General features: G+C 44.8%; 1 protein-coding gene across 7 annotated transcripts; it reads left to right on the plus strand.

Annotated features, from left to right (window-relative positions):
* Positions 1 to 90: 90 nt before the first annotated feature.
* TELO2 (telomere maintenance 2) lies at positions 91 to 24396 on the plus strand. 7 transcript variants are annotated; one of them, XM_035130442.2, is made up of 21 exons: positions 91 to 255; positions 1312 to 1658; positions 3342 to 3619; positions 5486 to 5554; positions 6989 to 7136; positions 7986 to 8088; positions 8590 to 8658; positions 10854 to 10995; positions 12430 to 12566; positions 13503 to 13591; positions 14170 to 14277; positions 14393 to 14481; positions 15612 to 15703; positions 16516 to 16632; positions 16934 to 17005; positions 17295 to 17465; positions 18090 to 18181; positions 19115 to 19214; positions 20825 to 20889; positions 21913 to 22028; positions 24262 to 24396. In XM_035130442.2, exons 2-21 carry the CDS (start codon positions 1327 to 1329, stop codon positions 24357 to 24359), a joined length of 2487 nt encoding a protein of 828 aa, XP_034986333.2. In that variant the 5' UTR covers positions 91 to 255; positions 1312 to 1326; the 3' UTR covers positions 24360 to 24396. The 7 variants fall into 7 exon arrangements, with proteins under 7 accessions (XP_034986333.2, XP_034986331.2, XP_034986335.2 ...); XM_035130440.2 differs by having other exon boundaries at positions 92 to 226; XM_035130444.2 differs by lacking the exon at positions 91 to 255 and adding an exon at positions 283 to 442.
* Positions 24397 to 24609: the final 213 nt, after the last annotated feature.

Genomic DNA, 24609 nt, shown 5'->3' on the forward strand with positions numbered 1-24609 from the left:
CGCGATAGAAACTTTATCGTTACTGTCTCTTTAAGAAAAAAAAGAAGGGCGGAAGAGAAAGGGGCAGGGCCGGGAGAGCGCGAGAGCTGCGCAAGAAAGATCAGCAGATTCGACAGGCTCGGCTCGAGGCAGGAGCGTCGATTCGGCGGCTGCTGTTGAGACAAACGTATTACTCGGAGTGTTGAGGACGGACCGTAGAGAGTTATATATATGAAAAAGAAAAAAGGTAGCGCAACACACAGACATAAACTTCCGGTAAAAAGCGACGCCGCTGGTGGTTCCGCCGCAATTAGGCACCATAGAGAGCGCGAAGCAAAAGCTAGAATGACGCTTGATTGGGTTTCCGGTCCACATGCCTGGAGAGTGTCTTGGCGGGGTCGCTGTTAGCCGTGGCATCATTTCTGCCCTTGGTGAGGCGTCGCCGGGCTGGGGTGGCGAGGAGGTGGGGACTTCTAAAGGCGGGAGGCGAGGGGCTGAGGCGTTTCTCCCTCACGCTGGGCGGTCCTGTTCTACACATCAGCGTAGGGTTTCAGTCCCACTGAACTCAGTGAGACTCACTTTCGAGTAGGCATGTCTTGGGTTCCGTGTTACGGTAATTTCCAGAGCAACAGCCGTGTTGGTCTTTCGGTGCAGCAAAAAACAAGCAAAACCCAGCGAAGAAATATTGTGGCTCCTTAAATACTTAACGCGTTTACAGTATTTTGGCTTAAGCTTTTTGTGGTCGGCAGCACATTTGTTGAAGTGGGTTTTAAAGGTTGTGCTATAAAAATTTTGTTATGTTTCTAAGGTGCCGTGAGACTCATTGTTGCGGTGCTAACCAATGCGTGTCTACTCAGAACTGAGTTCACTGGGGCTTATTCCTAGGTAAGCAGATAGAGGATTGCAGGCTTAGTCTGAAGTTTCCCTTAGGCTCACATAATACCTACACAGGTGGGAGCATCCTGAAGTCTTGTACTTGCATGTTTCTTTAGATTTTTAAAATCCCACTCTCCGCTCCCACAAGGAGGTCAGGATGTTGGTGGTTCTTATTACTTACTATATTTTATATCCCATGTTTTCCACCAAGGAACTCAAGGGTACCAAGTCAGACCATTTGTCCATCTGGCTCAGATTTGTCTACTGATGGGCAGCAACTCTCCAGAGTTTCAGATTTGAGTCTGTCCCAGCCCTACCTGGAGATACAGTGCAGAAGTTGTACCCCTGAGCCATGACCCTTTCTGCTTCTTCTGTTCAGGGGATAGTAATTACCAGCTCTACTTTCTCCAGCCTTGGTGGTATTTATCACTTATCCACCTCCTTGTTGTTTTCCAGAAGTGAACAGGATAAATGGATTCTGACCTGCTTCAAGTTCGCCATATAGTACAAGAAGCAATTGGCACCCTATCTGTTTCCAGAGATGGAGCCCAGATCTTTGAGACTTTGCGAACAATTAAGAGCTACCTTGGTGGGACTGAAAATCCACCCTCCATGAAAGAGAAAGAAGAATTTACTCGCAATCATTTTACTACCTTTCTGCAGTGTCTTATCAGTAACCTGAGTCTTGATTGGCTGGAGCAGTTCCAATCAGATGAAGATAAGGAGTTATGGGATTGCTTTTTCTTGGAAGGACCAGCAGACCAAACTTTTATGGTTCTTTTGGACACCATCATTTCTACAGCGTAAGCATGGCTACTGTGCTGTGATTTCTAATTCTAAAACTATTTTGTTTTTAGGATACTGTACTCTCAGTTTAGAGGCCTGAATCCCAATAGCCCAGTGCTAAAAGAACTTTTTCATATACAGGGAAACTGCTGGTTTTTATTTCTGACAGCTGTCTCGCGCTTCATCAGATGCCACTCAACATTTCATAGCAGCTTTTTGGAGTAGGGTTGAATGTTTGAGCTGCAGTGGGAAGGAGGATCCCAAAAAGTCAAAATGCATATGCAAAGGAGTGTGTATGTGTTTTTTAAATCCCACTTGTAGACTCAGTTCAGATGTGATTCGTTGTGTGAGTTGGCATGAATAAGATTTGTGAATGCACTGTGTCTTCTCCCTCCTAGTTTGTTTGCCCATCTTAGGTTTCAAGGCAATTACAAACTCTAGTTTCTGAATTTGGATGTAAGGGCAAACTAGTTTGTCACAAGCCATAGATGGAAGGCAATGCCAAGGGGCTGAGGGTGTGCCTAATCATTCAGCCATGGTTTGGCATAACATCTGAACTGAGTCATTGGCTGCATTCAGACATAATTCTATAGCATGGTTTTGCATGATGAGAATGAGCATGGCTAAATCTTGGTCTCATGTGCCCTCCTCTTCAGTGTTCATGAGAAGATTGAAAGCTTCTCCTTTCCCTTTAATCATGGAACCCTGTATGTTCTAATTTAGGAACTGAGTTTTGTCTAACTGTGGTTACTTAAAACAAACAAGACTCAAAACAATGTTTTTTAACTAGCTGCTGTTAGTGCAAACCATAGTTCACATGTTTAGAAATAACAGGTGACTGTGATTAATTCAAAAAACAAAAGCAAAGGCTTTTGATCATCTCATACATGCCAAGAAGTAGTGAAGAGGAGAAAGTGCATGATCCCAAGACTCATTTTCCTAATACTGAACTGTAGTTTAGTGTTATTTCTGAACCTGGTAATTGTTTCAATATACAGTACTGCATGGACAGAACCCAAATATTCTTTTATTTTACCTCTCACTTTGCAAAAGTTACTATCATGATTGATCATAGTTTTATACCAAGAATACAATTTCTACACCACAAAAAAGTTTAAAATTCCCCTTTAGAAAACAATGTAGACTTGACTATTTTGCCTAATTCACACATTCTTAGGTGCAATATTTTGGGCTTTACAGAATTTTGAATCCCTTAGTAAGGGATATCATCCTGAAGTTCAAAGAAAGGTGATGTGTGGTTGCAGGAGTTATATGAGAGTTATGGGGTGAGAATGTGGAAATAATTGTGGTGTGGATGTGTTTAAAGGAAGACTGAACTGCCATTGGTCAAGGATGCTATAATTCTTTCCTGTGTTAGATGACCTTTAAAATTCCTTCAAGTTCTAAAGGGGGTAGCTAACAGAAATTGATGTTCCTTAGTTGATTTCAATGGGTCTGCTTTGAGTATGACTAATGTTGGATATAGCCTAAAATTCTATGATTCTAGAACAGCTTGATGGACATCTGTGAGTCCTCAATAAGCATTGCTTATACATTTTCAAGTCTTTGCCCACAAGCAGGAATCATAGAAAAGTGTGGTTTAAAAAACCACCGGAATTGCAGGTGATGATGTTATCTGTTGAGTTGCTTTTTTCCTTATGAATTGAAAATAAAGGCAGAAAAAATACCTTTCCATGTAGGCCCAGTTTCCGTCTGAATAAAGTCGTCGATGTGCTGGAGCAGTTCCTGCAGAGAGCTGGGCTGTCTGCTCTGATGTGGGAAGTCTGCAAACAACAAACACAAGCTGGCCCTCCAGTATTACAGGAGGCCATCCTCAATAAGGTGGCCTGTCTCCCTGATCACCTAGGCAACAAGCTCCAGGGAGAAAACCGGCCTGTCTTCTTCCCCCAAAACTACTTCCCGCTGCTTGGTGTGGAGACGGTCCAGGTGCTGGAGAGGATCTCTGATTCACTGCGAGGTGAGATTTCACAGGATGATCTGCTGCTGCTGTTGCTGCTGCACTGACAGGCCATGGCTAAGAATAACCAGTATTTAAAACCAGTGCTGAAATTAGGGGAGGGAGGAGGGAAGGGAAGGGAAGGGAAGGGGAGGGAAGGGGACCTTTAATGAAATCTGCAAGCCCCACCCCTGCTTCCTCCCAGGTTTAGCCAAATGACAGGCTTCCCCACAACCTTTTGCAAACAAGAGCTAAGGGGCATAGCTGCCAAGTTTTCCCTTTTCTCGTGAGGAAGCCTATTCAGCATAATGGAATTTCCCTTTAAAAAGGGGATAACTTGGCAGCTATGCTAAGGGGGTGTCAGAAAATATAAAGGGGCCAGACTGTGCATCTTGTCTTCTAAATAAAGCAGTTATCAGAGGTAAACTGGATGGCTGGTCTCAACCAAACCAAGCAATGCATAGCTGGAGACCAGATTGCTGTCCTCAGCCAGGTACATAGTTAAAGAAACAGGGGAAGGATCCTAGAGGACCAAATCATATCCTCCCTTAGTCTTTTAAAATGGAAGCAAAAGAACCCAACACAAAATTTAGGGGGGGGGGGTAGTCTCTCCCCATTTGACTGCTTGTAATTTGAGCACTAGACAAAACAATTAACTTTATACCATGAACCTACATTGGTATAGTAGGAGTATGCAAATACTTTTGAGGTTTTTGTTTCCCCCCCAAAATTCTTCATTGTGGATAATTTTTTGTCTAGATACTGCTTGATGAAGAGCTCTGTGAAGACCAAACTTACAAACTGATCTTGGTTCAATAAACTATATTTGTATTTCTTGGTGCCAACACAGTGATCACAGCTATCAAACTACATTGTTACTTAAAAAAATAATCTGACACCTGTATACCTTTAGGTGCATGTGAATGATTAAAGGCAGAAGGGTATGTGTGCGCTCGTGTGCAGTCCAACCAAAATAAAGCACATTTAAATCCCATTGTCAGTGTGAGTCTTAGGCCTGGAAAATTCAAAAAACCTTTTGCAGGTTTACAGTGGTACCTCGAGTTACAAACACTTCAGGTTACAAACTCTGCTAACCTGGAAGAGTTACTTCGAGTTGAGAACTGCCCCAGGATGAGAGCGGAAAATGTGTGCCGGCAGCGCAGTGGCAGCAAGAGGCCCCATTAGCAAAAGCACACCTCTAGTTAAGAACAGTTTCGGGTTAAGAACGGACGTCCGGAATGAATTAAGTTCGTAACTAGAGGTACCACTGTAGTTTATTGATTTATATTGTGCCAGTGATGCAGATGGTGCTTTGCATCTATCTCAGGGTACACTGACCAGCCGTCGCTCCTTGGAATTTTTATGGGGAACTTTTCCAGCACCCCTGGAGGGGGTGGGCCTTAGTGGTTTGCTGGCTCTGTGGTCATTTGTGATCTCACAGAAATGGATTAGTCTTCCTAGCCTTGAAAGGAAGGCCAACCTATTTTGTGCAGAGCTGGCTTCTCTCAAACCTCATAACGAGGCTTTCATTGAGTAGTGAGTTTTATTCTTCTGAAAGGGCTTTGTCATCCTCACTTGCATGGACCCACTTTTCATTCTTCATGTTTAGCTCATGAACAGTTTGTTCTGGGTATAAGCTTTAGCTGAAGAAGGGTGCATGCACACAAAAGCTTATACCCAGAACAAACTTAATTGGACTCTAGGGTGCTACTGGACAATTTTTTTAAAAAAATTATCCATAGCTCCAAGTTATTAATTTCCCCTGAGGACTTCCATTTCTATGCCAGTGCTCTGTTCATCTTTGTGGAAGCTTTGCAGCTGGAGCTTCAGTCTCAGTTCTGTGATCTGATGGATTCACCGACTAATGTGGCTTTTCTTGTATTCCAGGTGGCTTGGATTGCTCAATCTCCTTTGTGTCCCAGGTGCTAGGGAAGGTATGCATGCATGGAAGACAAAGTGAGTGCTTTTTAAAGCTTGCAGTAAGCCATAACTTCTTTTCAACAGTTGCTTTCTCTTTGCTGTGTCACTCTGGTTGAATCAAACTGCAGCGATTGATTATCACTTGATGTAATCATGCTTCAAAGAACTCCTATGTAGGCTGGTTAGAGTATTGCAGCGGGTAGTGTGGTTCGTATGAACGTTTGAAGCAGCTTTATACTGAGTCAGACCATTGGTCTCTTTAGCTCTGCCTAGCAATCTGTCAGCAGCACTCCAAGGTCTCAGGCAGATTTTCCTCCCGCAGCCCTGTTACCTGAACTGAAGGCGCCAGGGATTGGACTTGGGACCTTATGAGTACAGAGCATGTGCCCTACAACTGCTTTATGCACAGAGTCCCCAAGCTTGGCATATCGCAGGAGCTCATTTCACAAAAAACAGTCACACTCATTCTGAAGATTTAAGTGTATGTGCTTAATGAAGTGTAAGAAATTGCACCGTATCATAAAAAGTATTTAGCTTCCAGAGTTACAACTCTATGAAGATTATTGTCTTATGAGGAGGCTGGAGTCTCTGGAACCTGGAAATATTAAGCAACTTGATAATAGTGTTAGTTAATAATAACAACAAATTGTGATTTTGGGCCACTAAGGAGAGAATTCCAAGGCATAATTCACTGAGAGCTTTTAGCTTTTCCAGATAACTTGATTTTCTGTTCCTGCTGACTTGCCCTCTTTTCCCTGCACCCCCACCCCCTGGCTTGTGAAAAGTCATTGGGTGCTCTTACACATCACAATAAACCACGTGGGGAAGAGACAACGAAAGTCAGTTGGAATACATAATCAAGTTACTTGGTAAAGCTAAACCATGGTTTATTGCAGCATGCATGAGCTGCAGTGAACCTTGGGTTCATGTGATTCCTTCCCCCAGACTGGAGGTTAGCCACCTCTGCTATGATGAATTCTTAGAAACTGTCTAACCTATGACCCGGACAGCCAGGCAGGTGGCCTGGAAGAGGAACTGGATGCTGGATAAACAGGGAGTTTGGGTTTGATAACCAGTTTTTCTTTCGTATTCTATGTCTCTCTTTACATGACTTGTTCTCAACAGACATGTTGACCACTTAAGACTGAGCACCGCTTAAGAAAAGGCAGCGGTTATCCCTTTTTCAGCCACTAGGAGGCAGACTTTTAAAGAACAATGCAGTGGAAGGAATATATAATGCCATGGTTTACAGTGGTGAAGAACAATATTTTATGATGTGGGAAGGGGATTCATATAAAAATGTTTTTAAAAGCTCTCCTTCTCAAAGAACAGCAGGAGAGATCCCCCTCGTCCCACCACCCAAATTATCTTACCTATTGTCCAAATAAATAAATAAGGAAGTAAAAAGGATGTTTGTTCTTCCCTTTCTGATTTCAAAGCAACTCCTTTTCTTCTTCTTTTGGGATGTAGAAGAAATCCTGAACGTGTTGGTGTCCCACCTGACGGATCGTACCCAGTCTGACTGCATCTGGCAGAGGATATGCTGGCGACTGGTGGAGAGTGTGCCAGATCGCTGGGTGGAGCCTGTGGTCTGCGGCTTTGTTCAGGCAGTAGCAGGGTAAGCAGCCAAACCTCTGTGTGGAAAGATGGGTGCATGTCATGCCTCCTTGTATCCTTGCAGCAGTTGAAAATAGTTCCCCCAAGAGCATGTCTGCACTACAAATTAGATTTACTTTCAGCCTGCTCAGCTGCTGAAGTTTGGAAAGGAGGAAGGCTTATTTATTTCATATATTTATTTATTTATTTATATGTATGTATGTATGTATGTATGTATGCATGCCTTCTCATAAAACACAGCCCTTTGGGCAACTTACAATAAATGACTCTTTAAAACAACCTGAATATAAGACAGTTAAAATATAAACTGAAATAACTACAAGAAAAACACAGGTCACAGCATCTCCAAGATGTAAAAGTAAAACACAGACTTAAAAACTGAAGAGACCCTGGCAATATAAGTTGTTTAGGTGGCCTGGGTAACGAGAGAGGTCTCCACCTGGCACTGAAAAGTCCACAGGGGTGACACCAGGCAAGCCTTCCTTGGAAGGGAGTTCCATTTCTAGGTGCCAGTACCAAAAAGGCCTTCTCTCTGGTGGTTGTCCATCTCTCTTTATTCAGTGGGAGCACCCCAATACAGCACCTGAAAGGAATCTTAAAAGTTTGGTTAGGGAGAGGGTGGTCTTTCAGACATACTTGACCTGAGCAGAGAGACATCACTCTTGCTTTTCTCTGCGCTTATAGGAGGGGAACTTGAATATTGCATATCTTGCTTTGCCAATACCTTCCAGACTTCTGTTTGTGAATCATCTAGTCATGTAATCCAGTTGTGATTTTAAAACAGCACCGATATAGAAGAAAGACATTGATGGTTGAAATGTTGTTTTGTCTGTATTGCCTGTATTGCTAGACCTGCCGTGCTGTCACGATTGTTGGGGAATTTGGTTGTCAAAAGCAAGAAGGCTCAATTTGTGATGACCCAGAAGATGCTGCTGCTTCAGTATAGCTATCCGGTGAGAGTCCTTGGATGTCATTAATCAGGAGCCAAGCATGTTTGTTGGGGTGGCATTATATGCTCTTGGACTTGCAAGTACAAGTTTCAGGGTGCCCCTTCTGAGGCAGGTTTGGGGAAACTTAGGCCAGCAGCATAAGGAGGACATCACATAACCCTGGTTTAAGGAAATAACCCTGCCATCCTGCTTTCTAACAGTAAACCTGTAAATTGCAGGAACTGTTTTTCTTTTCTTCTAATTTTAAGATATCAACACAATGCATATCGTAATGATACACTGAGTATATTTGTAAACTTTACAATTGCAACAAATTGGTCTACTATGAACATTCATTGTCAAGCTCATATTCCCATATAATGATCTGAGCAGTTGGTCACCCGGTTTGGTTTATAGTTCATAGCTTACCGGAAGATATTGAGAGAGTTTGTTCCTTTCTCAAAGGGTCTGCTGTGATTTCCATTGTTTGTCATGCGTATGAGTTCTGTGGTTTCATTAATACAGACTATGGTGCTCCAGAACCTCCTTGGATATCTAGCCCTGGACAACATGCGGCGTCTCTTGCTGATCAAGGTAAGCAGGGTGACAGTTAGCAAAATATATTTCTATATATGTGTGAGAGAAAGAGATAACATGCAACTTGGTAGAGTTCATAGGAGCACCTTCCCAGTCCTGTTGTTCTGTGTAATGTAATAAAAACACATCAGAACTAACTTACAATGAAAGAGGAGTGACCCCAGAGCCATTGATCTTGCCAGCCTGTGTTTCACTCCTTTTCAGTGTGCTAACAAATTAAAGGTTTAAAAGTGAGATAAATGGGTGCTCATTTCAGAGTGGCCTTTCTCTGTCAGTGGATGAGATCTTTCCATAAGGTTGGCTCTCCCACTTGTCACAAGATGCTGAATATCCTGTGCGAGAGAGGGTTTTCTAGTTCTGGGGAATATTAGATGTTGATGGAGCTCCATTGCACTGAAACCAAGTTGGGTTCTCCATCCTCACCTCTTCTGGTTTAGCTTGCTAGGGTGGGAAGAGGAGGCGCTAACCGACTGAAAAAGTTGGTGGGATTGCAGATGCAGCCATGTGTTCCTTCCAGCAGATTGATGAAAATGTTGTTGTTGTTGTTGTTGTTATTATTTATTTATTTATACCCCACCCATCTGGCTGGGTTTCCCCCGCCACTCTGGGCAGCTTCCAACAAATACAAAAATACATTAAAATATCACAGATTAAAAACTTACCTAAACAGGGCTGTCTTTAGGTGTTTTCTAATTGTCAGGTAGTTGTTCATCTCCCTGACCTCTGATGGAAGAGCGTTCCACAGGGCGGGCGCCACTACCGAGAAGGCCCTCTGCCTGGTTCCCTGTAGCTTTGCTTCTCGCAGTGAGGGAACCGCCAGAAGGCCCTCGGCACTGGATCTCAGTGTCCGGGCTGAACAATGGGGGTGGAGACGCTCCTTCAAGTATATAGGACCGAGGCCATTTAGGGCTTTAAAGGTCAGCACCAACACTTTGAATTGTGCTCGGAAACGTACTGGGAGCCCGGTGTTATGTGGTCTCGGCGGCCGCTCCCAGTCACCAGTCTAGCTGCTGCATTCTGGATTAATTGCAGTTTCCGGGTCACCTTCAAAGGTAGCCCCACGTAGAGTGCATTGCAGTAGTCCAAGCGGGAGATAACTAGAGCATGCACCACTCTGGTGAGACAGTCTGCGGGCAGGTAGGGTCTCAGCCTGCGTACCAGATGGAGCTGGTAGACAGCCGCCCTGGACACAGAATTGACCTGCACCTCCATGGACAGCTGTGAGTCCAAAATGACTCCCAGGCTGCGCACCTGGTCCTTCAAGGGCACAGTTATCCCATTCAGGACCAGGGAGTCCCCCACACCCACCCGCCCCCTGTTCCCCAAAAACAGTACTTCTGTCTTGTCAGGATTCAACCTCAATCTGTTAATTGCCATCCATCCTCCAACCGCCTCCAGACACTCACACAGGACATTCACTGCCTTCACTGGTTCTGATTTAAAAGAGAGATAGAGTTGGGTGCCATGTTGTGTTTTGGCTGCTCCATCTGGAGGGTAGGGGGGTTGTAGCTGGGACTGTTGCAAAGAATGACACACATGCCCTTTCCCCCAAGACATCCTGAGCCCAAGGAGCAAGCTCTGCACACACTGCCGGGACTGTCTCCCTGGAGCCCAATCCTTGAGAGGAGGCCTCAGATGGCAATTCAACCCAGATATGCAGGGCAAAGCTTTCTTAGTAAAGCACAGGGCAGATGATCCCAAGACATTGAGAGTTGGTGCCTTGACTAAGAGGTTCTGTACATCTTACTCCTCCTTGACCCTGCTTGTAATTGGGGAGTCTTTACACCCCCAAATTTTGCTTCTGGATAAAAAGGGGATGATGAGAGATCTTAACCAGGTATCCCCAAACTGCGGCCCTCCAGATGTTTTGGCCTACAACTCCCATGATCCCTAGCTAACAGGACCAGTGGTCAGGGAAGATGGGAATTGTAGTCCAAAACATCTGGAGGGCCGAAGTCTGGGGATGCCTGATCTTAACCAAGCCTTTAAGAGGCATAGGTCTGGCTCCAGCAGAAGACTCCATCATACAAAGTGGAATTGGGTTCATTGGCACTTACTGTGAAGGTGCCTCCTCTGGTGGACAAAGGGAGTCGGTTACTGCTGGGTTATTATGTTAACAGGTCCCAAAAGGAGGCTTGTGGGGACAGGGGCAGAATGACACATTGAACCCGACACTCAGGCTTCTAACGCAGGTTTTGAAAGAGCTGCTGGAGACCTGGGGAAGCAGCACTGCTGTGAAGCACTCCCCAGTGGAGCAGCAGCTGTACATCAGCAAGGCCATTCTGATCTGTCTCTCTCATCTGAAAGAAGCAGAAATACTAAGCGACAGACAAGGTAAGGGAGAGAGAAAAGGACCAAGCTGGCATCTTGGGCCTCTGGGCCTCTATTCATCACGATTGCCATCCGCTCCACCGAATTTCGGACTTGATCCAGCAATGGGAGCAACTGTTGTCAAGGGTTGTGATACTGAACTCTGAAATCTCCCACTCAGATATATATATAGGTGTGTGTGTGTGTGCGCACGCATGCATGCCTGCTCGCCAAAATCTTCATGGTGGAATCTGGGTGACTTCCTGGGAAATGCTCACAGGGTGGCTGCGGCAATTGGTTGTATCCAGTGCCAGTCCTACTCAGAGTATACTTATTGAAATGAATAAGCCTAAGGTTGCCCTGTTACATTCTCTTCAGTGGGACTACTCTGCACCATTGGATAGAACCTATTGTCTTTGTGTGAACGTCATAAAACTGCAGTTTATTGAGATGTGGTGGGATCAGTAGGATGTCTTGCCAGTAGCAATCAGCTGAGAAATAGCAGCCTTCCCTAACCTTGAGACCTCCAGATGTTTTTGGCCTACAACTCCCATCAGACCCACCTAGCATGTGCGTATTGGCTGGGGCTGTTGGGAGTTGTAGTCCAAAGTATCCAAAGGGCAGTAGGTTGTTGAAGGATGACGCATGGGATGGTCACGTGCTTTGAGCTTGGAGTACTGGTGCAGAGCGTTGCTAATGATAAGTTACTAGTGATGGAAGATCACAAGCCTGTTAAGGATTTTAATTTTGACCCGTGGGCAGAAACATCTAACAGGCCTTTATTTATGGATCATTGTGCAACTCAGCCAGCATGTACTGGGGATCAGTACCCAGTAGGGCTCTTTTGTTAACATTAAGGACTCTTTTTAAAAAATTAAAAAATGAGTGCAGTCCACAGAGATTTTGGGGCTGTCTTGTGTGGCTTCTTTCTTGTCATGTATTGATACAACAAGGTTCAAGAAAAGGTACCATATACATTGTTGAGTCTATGGAAAAGGAGAAAAGAAATGGATATTATACTATTATGTTGCATTGTATACTTCTTAAATATACAATGAAAATTCTTTATTTTTCTGTAAAAAAAAACAACCCAAAAAAGACTAGCACATTTATTATGAGTCTGCCTCATTAGATGCATCATTCTCCGCAGTCCATAAAACCTTTGGAAGTAATACATTTTGTAGCCATTAAAGTGTTTTTCTGTTTTAACCTGTGTTTAGTTGGCTACTCCTTTGAGTAGTGTACCCCCATCACTAAAAAAAGAAGAAAAGGAAAGGTCAGCACTGTCTTCTTCTGCTTGCATTGGAAAGCCGTAGCCAATGGTTCAAAAGATGCTGAAATATATATTTGCCCCATTGTGGAAAGCACAACACCTGCTTATCATGTTTTAAATATGTCAGAGCTGGCTATTGTGCTTTTTGCTGAATTTGCCTGGTCGCCTTCTGCTTGCCCTTCCAGAGCTACTCACGGTCATGATGGAAGGGATGAAGTGTCACCTGGACAGCAACTTGCCACAGATCCGCCATATGGGGATGGTTGTAGCCGAGTGCGTCAGTGCCAGGGTAATGCCTGAAGGCCCCGCTCTGAAATTTCAGGTGAGCCAGCCAAGTGAACTTTCTGCAGTGCTCCGTTGTGGCAGGGGAAAAAAATCCTTTAAACATGCTAGTGGAATATACCTTTGGTATTATGTCCCAGCTTCTGCCATTTAAAATGGTTTTGTGTATATGCTTGTGTGTGTGACAGAGAGAATGGTTCTGTTTAAATATAATGGGTAATCAGGATTTCCCACCATGTGAACAAGTCATGTGAACAAGCCTTTGGCTCTTGCACTCTGACTATCAGGAGGAGAGTGCAAACTTTTGCTTCTGCTTTTAGAAAGGCAACATCTCCTTGTTAGGTCCAAACTTGGGGGACTGGTTTGCAAGACCGTGGCTTCAGATCCTGGCTTTCCCCCCCTGAAACCACAGTTGAAACAAACCATGGTCTTTCACATCTGTTTGTAATGGGCAACTGTGGATTGTTTTAAAAATGGAAGCAAAACCTTATGTCTCCTTGTGGCTGTACAAGAGGCAGGGTGGGAAAGTATGCAAGTGTGAGGCTTGTGCAGGTTCATTCATTTAGCAGGAAACTGTGGTTTCCTGTTACGTCTGACTCCAACCAACATTTAGTTGAGTCTGGCCTTGCTTTTAAGCAGGCACCTGTCTCTTGTAACGAACCTTGTGGGTCAACCTGTTTCAACCATTTTCTGATGTGAAACAACAAGCGTCATCCCAAGAATGGACTTAGTAAATCAAAGTACGGCTGCCACTTGCCTTTACCCAAGAGCCAACGTGTGTACTATTCCTCTTTTTCAGGCACCCCCAAACTTCGGCCCTCCAGATGTTTTGGACTACAATTCCCATCATCCCTGACCACTGGTCCTGTTAGCTAGGGATCATGGGAGTTGTAGGCCAAAACATTTGGAGGGCCAAAGTTTGGGGATGCCTGCTCTTATTCTATCTTAATGTTTTGCTTTGTTCCCAATGTGTTAGTATGAAGAAGATGATGAGATCAGAGAGTTAAAGACCTTGCTGATTCAGAGGCCAGAGCAGATTCCTGACAGTGATTCCAAGAGCATTGGGTAAGTTAGCCTTAGACTCCTTCAGCTTCAGTTTGCACTGACTGCTTTTCGTCATTGTTTTGTCTGCTGGAGACTTTGGCCTACTTAACACATAAAACTAAACCATAGTCAAAACTAATCTGTGTTCATTTGTGTGGTGCCAAAATACACTTTGTTGAATAAGCCAGGATTATAAACTGGTTTGATCTAACCTTGTTTCAACAAAGCATGGTTTAAGCTAACCACAGTTTGTCCCTTTCAGATGTAATTATAAAATAGGAAGCAGATGTTCCCAGACCTCTCACTGTAGCTATGCCAGAGGAGGGGGGGTGGGGAAGGAAAGCTCACATGAGCCTAGAAACTCACTGCAACATGATGTGGCATTCTGTGCAAATGGGATCTTTTAGTTTACAGAACAGTTTTCTTATTTCTTTGTGGAGTTTCAGGACATAACTTCTGATGTTTTTAGAACCAGGCTAATTTGCAGCATGTTTGTATAATAGTTATGTTTTCACCTGCCGTTGCACCTCTTTCCTATTATCAGCATAAGCAAGACTTTTCCCTCAGTTGGTAGGAACTTTTTTTTTTTGCTGCTGCAGGAACAGCAGACCAGCCATGACACCATGCACTATTCTAAAACCCAGTGTGAAACCACAGCCAAGTGCTTCCGAAGGACTGGACCAGGAAGATGACTCTGAGCTTGATAGGTATGTGGGAAAATGTTGTTGCCAAGCAAGAAGATAGATACCATGTGGAATCTTCGCACTGTGTGCATGAATCAAAGCTCATTTGAGGAAGAATTTAAATTTGTTTCTTTTTCAGCGATGATGACCTTGTGCCATATGACATGTCAGAGGACAAAGAACTGAAGAAGACCAAGGCTCCCACCTACATCCGAGACTGTATTGAAAGTAAGTGATTAGGGATAAGACGGTATGAAGTCCATAGCATTGTTCACATGACACACTAAACCGTAGTTAGCATGACAAGAGCAAGTAAGATTGAGCCACAGTGAGCCATGGGCCTCCAGACTTCCCCTTCCCCTCCCTGCCTCGCATTTGACCAGGAGAAAAAATTTGGAAGCGTTTGTTTCCACTTTTGCTTAACTGCATTGTCCAGACCAGCAAACCATGACTGACACGAACTGGATAGTTTCAATCAAGCAAACTTCAAACCATAGTTACTGAGGCTGGCTTGTTTAAACTAACCATAGTTAAAATTAACCACTGTTTCTGGTCTGTACAGTACAGCATAGGAAGCTGTGGTTAATCAAATAACAGAAGCAAAAGCTTTGGAACTCCTTGGAGAAAGAGAGGAAGTGTGTCATGTGGCTTTATCATGGTTGTTCTAGTTGTGCAAGCCTATGATTTAGTCTGACATGTGAACTAGCTTTCTGGGAAGTTTTGTTTGTTTTTATCCCACCTTTCATCCAAGAAACTGAGGACAGCTACCCTGTAGGTTGGTTAGGCCAAGAGAAAGCATGCCTGGCCCAAATTCACCCAGCAATTTCCATGGCCAAGTGGTGATTTGAATCTGAGTCTCCCTGCTCCTGATCCAAATTCCTAGCCGCTAGACCACAGTGGCTCTCAACATGTGTTGTGTTTCCTGGTTGAAATAAACACATTTATTGCCTGTGAAACACCCTGTGGCTTTTCTATTGGGTTGACACATTCTATGCCTTATTCAGAGCCTCCTGCACTTCTTTACTATCTTCTGTCTCCTAGACTAGGGCAAGTCAACAAGGTGCCCAACTGATGGGGCTGGACTCCAATTCCCATCATCCCCTAACCATCGCCCATGGTGGCTAGGGCTGATGGGTGTTGGAGTCAAGCAAATTTTGGAAGGCACCTCATTGACTACTTTTGTCTCAAGACCTATCTATGAAAGACTGCCACAATGATATGCAAACCCAAATCTTTCAATTTAAAGCATATAATTGCATGAACTTTCTGCGTAACATATATTCCTGGTACAGCAATAACTTGACTGGACAACTGGGAAGTCAAATGCAAGCTTCCTTCTCCTCTTTTCTTTCTCTCAGTCCTGACTGGTCCCGAAGATCCGGACAAGTATGAAGCCACAATGAGCACCCTGGAGACTTTGATCCGAAAGAACGTGGCAGCTGCACGAGAAGTAAATGCGACCTGTGCCTCTTGGTTTGATCTTGATTCGGCTTTAGAGATAACCCATGAGAACTTGTTGGGGCTCAGGAGCTTGCCCTTGACAAGTGAGAAATACAGGAGGGTGGTCCCCTTTGCCATTGAAAGGCAATGGCAGTTCTCTGTAATTCTGGTGGTGGCACCAACCCCACGACAGTTGACTTCTTTGCTGTCCAAGGCAAAATATTGTATCTGGGGTGTGAGGGGGGAAGGCGCAGTTAGGACTTTAGATCAGGCATCCCCAAACTGCGGCCCTCCAGATGTTGTGGGACAACTCCCATCATCCCTAGCTAGCAGAACCAGTGGTCAGGGATGGTGGGAATTGTAGCCCCAAAACATCTGGAGGGCCAAGTTTGGGGATGTATGCTTTAGATCAGGCACTCCCAAACTTCGGCCCTCCAGATGTTTTGGACTACAGTTCCCATCATCCCTGACCACTGGTCCTCTTAGCTAGGGATCATGGGAGTTGTAGGCCAAAACATCTGGAAGGCCGCAGTTTGGGGATGCGTGCTTCAGATGATCCCCAGTTGCTCTGCACATATGTTGAAGCTCCTTGGTGGCATAATCAGTCTAGGCAACCGTGGTGATCTCTTGAACACCCAACTTAGGGCGTCGTGGGAGAGGAGAGGGGGCATGGAACTGTCATCTCTTCCCTGCCCCCTGCAAACTTTTTATTACACTCGATGAGACCAGCTGACTCTCAACTTGACCTGCCTGAAACATCAAGCCTCTTGAACAGCTGAGACTTCAAAACACGCACATACGGTCTTTGGTATTTTTGTGCAGGTGAGCGTGGAACTGGCAAAAGTCCTGCTGCATCTTGAAGAGAAGAGCTACATAGAAGGCTTTGTGGGGCTTCGTCAAAGCGCTCTGGTGGCCATCGCTGTCACAGACCCAACACCAGTGAGTCCTTGTGCTGTCTTAGGGGCTGAGGATCTTCAGCTGGCCTTTCTTAGCCAGGCTCGAAGAGGGCCGTTTGAGAAGGTAGCTAAGGGGCTGGTAAGACAAGGAGATTGGTAAGGTTGCACTAGGTGGACAGGGAAAGCATCTGGCTAGGAAGGAGCAGGAAAGTCATGGGCAGAAGCACTGGAATATAGCGAGCGCTCTGTTCCTCTGCCCCTAGCTTGCCAGATTGATGGGGCAGCTTGTAAGACTAAGGAGCCACAGAACACCTCTAAACTCACCTTTGTTTTCTGTTGCCTAGGTGGCCCAGTTTCTGACCTCTGAGTTCTACTCCCTGAACTATAGTCTCCGCCAGCGCATGGACATCCTGGATGTAAGTGGCCCTTTTCCAGCATATTATAAGCAAGCCTTGCGAGAGGTAGTGTTGCATTGCAGCTAAGAGACTGAGTGACCTGTCGGAAGCTCCCCAGTTCACCCCTCACCTCTGCCATGAAGTTGTGTATCTGTGAAGTTCTGACTCCCGCATCCCTTATTTTGCTATTGTAAATGGTTTCTTGTAGTTTGAATGATGCTCTATTATATTTGCTGTCCTCGTGAAGCGAGTGGGATGCACTGCACCTCCAGGCTAGAAGCACCTGACAGCCTCTTGTCTATTCACTCAGGTGCTGGCCAGAGCAGCCCAGGAACTCTCTCAGCCCTTTTCTCCTAAAGCAAAGCAGCTTCCTAGTCTGAAACAGCCCAGCATCCAGATCCTGTCTAGCAACAGCTCTTCTCCAGATTGGCAAAAAGTTGTGGATGAAAGGATCCGAAGCAAGACCAGGAGGTTTGCAAAGGTGAAGCCAGGAAATGCAAAACTGCCTTGAGCTGCAGCAGGGGCACATCAGTGCAGACAGACGAGCTGGTCATGTATTCAAGGGTCTCCTGCTCCATCCAAGAAATATGCTTTTCTGTTTAGTTCAGGCTTCCCAAACCTCTGGTAATGGGAGGGGCCATACATTCACCTACCCCACGTGGAGAGGAATCCTCTCTTTGTTCTGAAGGCCTTCATAGAAACTTCCTTTACTCAGCCCAGGAGAGACAGCAGCCCATAATGTGATTAGGGCCTTGTTTGATCGACTCTCCTCAGCTTTCAACCCCCACCCTCCATGTCTATAAATTATAGACCTGTTCCGGCCTGTCCTTGATCTCTCCTGATAGGGCTATGTTGGTGGAAGCACCTTGAGAGCTCTATCCCTGATCTGGTCAAAGTAACAAATAACAAATTAACAATTATATTAACTCATGTGACCTTGAAAGGGACCCTGAGAGTCCTACAATGATCCCTCACAAGGAAAGCAGATTGGTCTGTTTAAGGAGAGTGGAACAAAACATTGCATCCATGAAGCCTCCTCTGGGGTCTTAGTCAAGTCTCGCTAGTGATGGTTCTCCTGCCTGACCTTTTACTTTGTTTGGAACAGGGCCAGTCCCAAGCAAAGCCACCATCTGCCCCCAATAGATTTGGTCCAGTTGCTGGTCATTTCTTTTTCCCGCTTCTTCGGAACTTTGACAGGTGAGGCCATCTGCATTTTCATGTCCCTAGGGCTGTGTTGTGTTATCAGAGGCGTGCATGGAATACATTTTGAATATCTCCTGCAACAGCACCCATTATATTCATGGCTGAAATTTATCTCATGGCAGAAAAAGTAAGCTAGCAATCAACCAGGTGTGTGATTCAGGTTTGGTAGGTGCTGGGCTGTCTGTATTCCATGTGAATAAATGCACCAGGCATTTATATTTAAACAAACAAGTACTGGTAGTTTAATCTAAACATAGAGTACAGGACTTTTTCTGTCTTTTTATTTTGCCACTCCCAACAGCTCCAAGAGCCAGAACAGTCCAAACTCTTTAAAAAGACTAAACTGTAGTTCACCTTTTGATTTTGCAGGACTGCTGCAGCAAAAATGTCCAAAGGGTGCCTTTGCGCCCATGTCCGTGGCTCCTTTTGGAATTGCTGCATGTCTGTTCTTGTTCTGAAAAAGAAGGCTCTGTCTTGGCTCCTGGAATTCAGTTCTCTTTAGCAATAACGAAGGATGCCTGATGGAGAACAACTGTTCTCAGCTTTTTGTAAACAGCAATTATGATAGGAGCTGGGAGCTGCAATTTAAGACCAAGGCTTGCTGCTGCTTCTCCTTCTCTTTCATCTTCATAATAAATAATAATAATATTTTTTAAAAAATAGAACAAATTGCTGTCCCAGGAAAACGTGTATCTCAGGTGTCAGAAGGAAATCGATGAAGGTTTCCAGGGGGGGGGGGATTCCCCAACCTAGGAGCTGCCACAGAGAACGCCCTGTCCCACCTGGGCCAATTCTCTTCCCAAAACTTTTGAGGGCAGTGGAACTACTGGGAGGCTCCCTCTGCTGATCTTAAAACCTAAGGGGGTTTGTAGGGAAGGAGGCCATCTTTCAGTGCCAGTTAGAACATTCTCCCTCTCTGCTTTCCAGGCCACTGACCACCTTTGACCTTTTGGGAGATGATCACCTGGTTTTGGCCCGGCTGACACACACCCTGGCAATTCTGATGTACTTCGCTGTCAACACTGTGGTGAGGATACTAGATAGGCCCTTCCAAAGTACCTGAGAAGTACAGTGTTGCCTGTGTTTGGCTTTTGGCATGCTGTGGCATCCCATCTTTTTCTAAAGGGAGCCAGTGAACATTTGCTTTGGCGGACAGGATGTGAGGGGGTGAAGCATCTACACATGGTGTATGCAGGGAGTTTTCGAAATTGCGTGGTCTGATTTTGGCTCTGTATTAGCAGAGACCCTTTCATTTCAGGCAAAAGCTGCTCACCTTTCGATGCTTCACTCTGTAACTACCACTGGCTCTGGGAGTTTGCTTCCCTCTTCCCCTCTAAAATCAGGGTGGGAAAGTTGTGGCCTTCCAGATGTTGCTGGACTGTAGCTTCCATCTTCCTCGACCACTAGCCATGCTTGCTGGGGCTGGGAACATCTGGAGGGCCACAGCTTCCCTTCCCCAACTCCAAAAGCCAGGTGCTTTCAGGATTCTGCATAAGCTGCTTGGTTTCAGCACTGCAGCAATAGCCAGCAGACCTAGTAAATGCAGGTGGGTGGAATGGCCACTTTTGACACAACTCTCAGTCACTGTTGCCTTCCCACTCTTCAAGCACTGACATACCCGATGGCCTTCCAAGAATGAGTCCTTTATCTTTGATTGGGTCACTTGTAATTTAAAAAATGAATAAATCCAGATTCCTCGGCCTTGCAAGCAACTCCAATAATGTGTTCAACAGGGAGATATAAATACGTATCCCACAAAGTAAAATAAAAACACACACAATTTGACAGTTTATTTAAACTTCAAATGTGATGCTCTTCAGTTTTTAAAATGGATGTCAATATTTCTTAAATCAGTGCATGCCGAGTTTCCCCCACTGTGCTTCACCTGCAGGATGTGGTGATTCCCCTGCCTCCACCCCCAAGTACGAAGCAGTAGTTCCTTTGGTTGTGGATGAGCCACTGTTTCCATTCCTGGTCTCTTAATGCTTGAAACCAGGGCAGAATTTCTGAGGGAGAGCGGAGGAGGCTCAAGTAATAGCCAGCAGTACTGTTAACAGATGGCAAATTGTCACTGCTTTTCGGTACAATTCTATACTTGCCTACAAAGGAGCAAGTTTGAGTTTGGTGGGGCTTACTCCAAGGAAAGTGACTATGGGATTGCAGCCTTTGCTTATTATACAGGTGAAACTCGGAAAATTACAATATCGTTGAAAAGTGCATTTATTTCAGTAATGCAACTTATTATTTTTTATTTTTCTTTTAATTTTTACAAATGCTTTCTTTTGGAAATTTCACAGTAATAAAAAAAATAGTTACAATAATACAAAAAATAAACATCGCTATTACATTTCATTAATTACATTCCATTTATAATTGACCAGCCTAACGACAAGTAATTACAATTACAACAAATAAAGGCTTGACATATCTTGCTTTGCACGTCATGCATCTTTCTCATATATTGGTTTCAGCTTTTAAGTTGCATTACTGAAATAAATGCACTTTTCAACGATATTCTAATTTTCCGAGTTTCACCTGTATCTTTACCATTTGGATTTTCTGCCTCAGAAAGCAAAATACCCGAGGCTACCCATGCAATGCATCTTCCATGGATCCTGATTTGTGTGTCTCCTCCAGGTGGCAGCTGCGATGGGGAAGGCACTGCTAGAGTTCGTCTGGACCCTGCGCTTCCATGCAGACACGTGAGTTCCTGTGAGCATCGTGGTGACAGTGGTGGGTCCCTCTGCACCCAAAGCCAGGGAACCCAATCAAGTGGGGGAAGGAGTTTGTTCTCTCTGTCCCATTCTCGTCCTTTGGGCCCCCCAGTAGTTCCAAGATGCCGAAGCCAGGTGTGGAAGAGAAACGGCTACAAAAAGGGAAAGTCAGGTTGAGTAAAACTGAGGCTAAGAGAGCGTATCAAGTCACACTGCCCTCCTCAAGTTCTTGAACGAGTCAGCCATTTTCATAAGCAACACTTTCCAATGTCTGTAGTTTGAATGTGAAACTCATGCAATCTCGGGCATGAATATATCATCATCATCATCATTTTATTAATATGTCCCCTATTTATTTAAACAAATTTTTAATAAATAGTTAGTTGCATTCTCTTGCCCAAGGCAACTCCCAAGTGATCTACAACAAACCAAACACATGAATAAATCGTGTCTAAACATAGACGTACCATGGACAAATTTAACAATATTTGGAATTTAGTTTTATAAACAAATGTATTAGATTAAATGTAGGTTAACTACTGTGACGATCTTGTAATGTTTATATGTTCTGGGTTTTTTAAATATTTCGTATGGGTGTTAGTTCTCCCCCCACACCTTTTTATTCCCCCACTTTTATGACTTGTTTTGCCCTGTGTGCACTCTCTCCCTCTCTCTCTCCACAGACACAAAAAGAATAAATTTTAAAAACCCATGTAGATACATTAAAACCAAGGAGAGGGGAGGGACATATACTGTACTCTAGGAAAGCAGCTTTCTTGCTATTGTTCTTTATGCTCCCAACGAGCAACTAGAAGATGTGAGCAGGACAGAAATCTCCTGAGTTCAGCTCTGGGTAACTCTAGGTGCAATTCAAGCAATTAAGTTTGGTGACTCCAGCAGGAAAATGAAGCTAGCAAAGCAGAAGGCGGTGTCAAGGCCACCGGCTATCAGTTGGGTAGGGATTAGATTCCTTCCTGCTGGCTTTCACAAGGGCACTCCTTTTCCCTGCAGATATGTGCGCCAAGGGCTTTTGTCATCTGTCTCTTCCACACTCCTGAGTGTCCCTGCTGAGTGCCTTCTGGAGGACATGACAGAGGAGCTTTTAGAGACCCAAGCCTGGCTGGCAGGTGAGAAGTCGCTGTGAGAGCATGCCATTGGCAGGGGTTATGTTGAGGTCAAACCTTCTCTCACTCTCTGATATTGGCGAGAGACAGAGAAGCTATATCCCAGGCTGGAATTTCTGTGTCCTTGTTCCCAGTGTGTCAGTTTGGTCATGTGAATGGGTCTGTCTTCCTGAGGGTGTATGGAAGTGGGGGATTTTTCTCAGCAACCCCCCCCCCCACAACCAAAGAAGAATACAACCAGTCTCCAGTCAGGAGAGGGCAGTTGAGCGTCTCCTGCGTGCCCAGAAATGCACGAGGTGATGCAGCATGATTCAGATTTCATTGCTGAAGGGTCGAGTTGCTAGGAATCAAGTGCCACATGTCCTAGATAAGCTCAGAAGCCTTCCCATTTATGCCCTGGGTTGCTTTCCCTCACCATTTGGATCCTGAGAGTGAGCTTCCCACGGGAGCTGGAGAGGATGTGACACCAACACAGCTAGTCTTTGATCCCTGGACTGGCTGCTAGAAATTGTGCCCTTAAAAGGGAAAAGGGCTGCCATGGAGCCTAAAGATTCCCTCTTTTCCCATGCCATGGTGTGTGTGGAGAAATAGGCTTTTGCTGTCCTCGAGCGTAGCCTGCTGAGCAATGTGTTGAGGCTAGCCTGAAAGGAGACGGGATGCATGGTCTTGGGCTGATAACACTCAGGAGGGCAACTGGATATGTGGAGAAGAGTCTTCCTGGGCTGGTGCTAAAATCCCATATCCTCCTAGGCACAGATGGAAAGTATTGTATAATATGAATAGGGTAGGATTTGCATATGCACTCAAGGTGTGGAGGGGCAAAGTCATCACATATTTAAACATCTCTCCAACCATGATGACTAGAAACTTTGGCCTTGTGGGTAACATGTTGCCTGGCTCATGAAGCGCTATAGGCATATGGAAAGGGAAGGCAAGAGCTAGTAGCTTAGAAAATTGTGATAGCACAGAAGTTTTGACTTTTATTTCTTCTACTGGGCTAGCCATCTGCTTCCACGGTGCACACACTCTCGTTAAATGAGCCTTTGTTACATTGGGGCAACTGCTGATGTTAATCATTTTGGACCGCAGGCTGCCCTTAGAACTGTGTTCCATTCTGTCATTTTATAAATAGAGGGGGGCTATCTGAGTGAGTCATGTACCCAGACTGACCTAGTGCTAGGCTTCAAGCGCTTAGCTTGTGCGCACAGGATTTCCTCCCACAGACTCACCACTCTTTCAGGCTCCCCTCTGCTCTGACATCCTGATTTCCACTTTGCAAGACTGTTAGAAATATAGAGCTGCCAGCCACCCCCTCCCTCCCTCCCCCTGGTACAGTGCCTATTAGCTGCCTAGTAAGCAGAAATTCAGTAGCTGAAATTTATTCTATCCTGGCATCTGTATGTTGGGGGGAGGGAATGATTTGCCTGCTGCATTTCTCAATTCTCAATATATCTGCAACTGTTTAAGGTACAAAAACCTAGCCAGAACAAGACCGGCAAGCTGAGTTGATGTGCTGCATAGCACACTGCTTAAGACAAGGAATGATGCAAGTGCCACATCAGATGCAAACTTTTCTGTACGGTATGAGGACTATTTGTGCTTCACAGTGCAAAGAAGTGCATACCTGGTTTCATAAATGCACCGGTACAAAGTGGCTTATTGTTGCTCATGCATTGTGCAGTTGGAAGCATACCTCTGAGTATGATGGCAGAAATTTCTTACACACACAGATAGGTGCATGCCTGAAATGGCTTTGTGGAAGTCACCACTTCACAAAGCTTTGTGCAAAATGTGGATCTGTAAACTTGAGCTGGGTTTGTGTGGGAGGCAGGCTTTAAATTCTCATTTAAAAGTAGTTTAGAGGTAAAGAATCTGAAATACTGAGCCAAAAAAGAGCACATTCCAGTGTTCCCTCAGTTACTCAGTGTTAAAACTCCTCCAATCTTTACTTGGTCCTGTGGTTAAAGAAAACAGACAGCTACTGCAACTTTATCTTGCTTGCACCTAGTGCTGAGATGTTTTGGTTACACAGGGTAACTGTGTAAAAAAGAAATGTTGCTAAATAAAGTTTGGTCTAAAATCAAACAAGCTGGGTATTTGGAGAGCTGGGGTGGGGATAACTTCCTTTTATTGTTCCTTTACTGAAGCACACTTGACAGTTCAACTAATGCTTTACAGGGATTTCCTCGAGCCATTCTTTCCTCTTCTCTTGTCTGTCTTTTCCTATTTTCTGCAGATGTCGCAGAGAAGGACCCAGATGGTGACTGCAGAAGTTTGGCACTGCAGAATCTGCTACTGATGGAAAACCTGAAGAAAAAAACTCTTGAAACGTGAAGGAGGACTTGATGATGGGGATGCCCTTTGCCTGCCCTCTGTCCAGCTGGGGGCTCAGAATCTGCCCTGTCTCTGCTTGGAGGAAAGGAAGGAGGGCACTGAGCTGTAAGCCATAGATAGGTGGCTTAGCACCTGGGCTTGGTAGCAGAGGTAGTTGAGTATGCGTTTGTTGTTGGTCTGTTGGTAGAGCTTTTCTGCAAACACATGCTTGTGTGTGCATAGGCTGACACTGTAGCCAGGACAGGAGCAA

This window comes from Zootoca vivipara, chromosome 14 (genome assembly GCF_963506605.1).
Source record: "Zootoca vivipara chromosome 14, rZooViv1.1, whole genome shotgun sequence".
Classification (NCBI taxonomy): domain Eukaryota; kingdom Metazoa; phylum Chordata; class Lepidosauria; order Squamata; family Lacertidae; genus Zootoca; species Zootoca vivipara.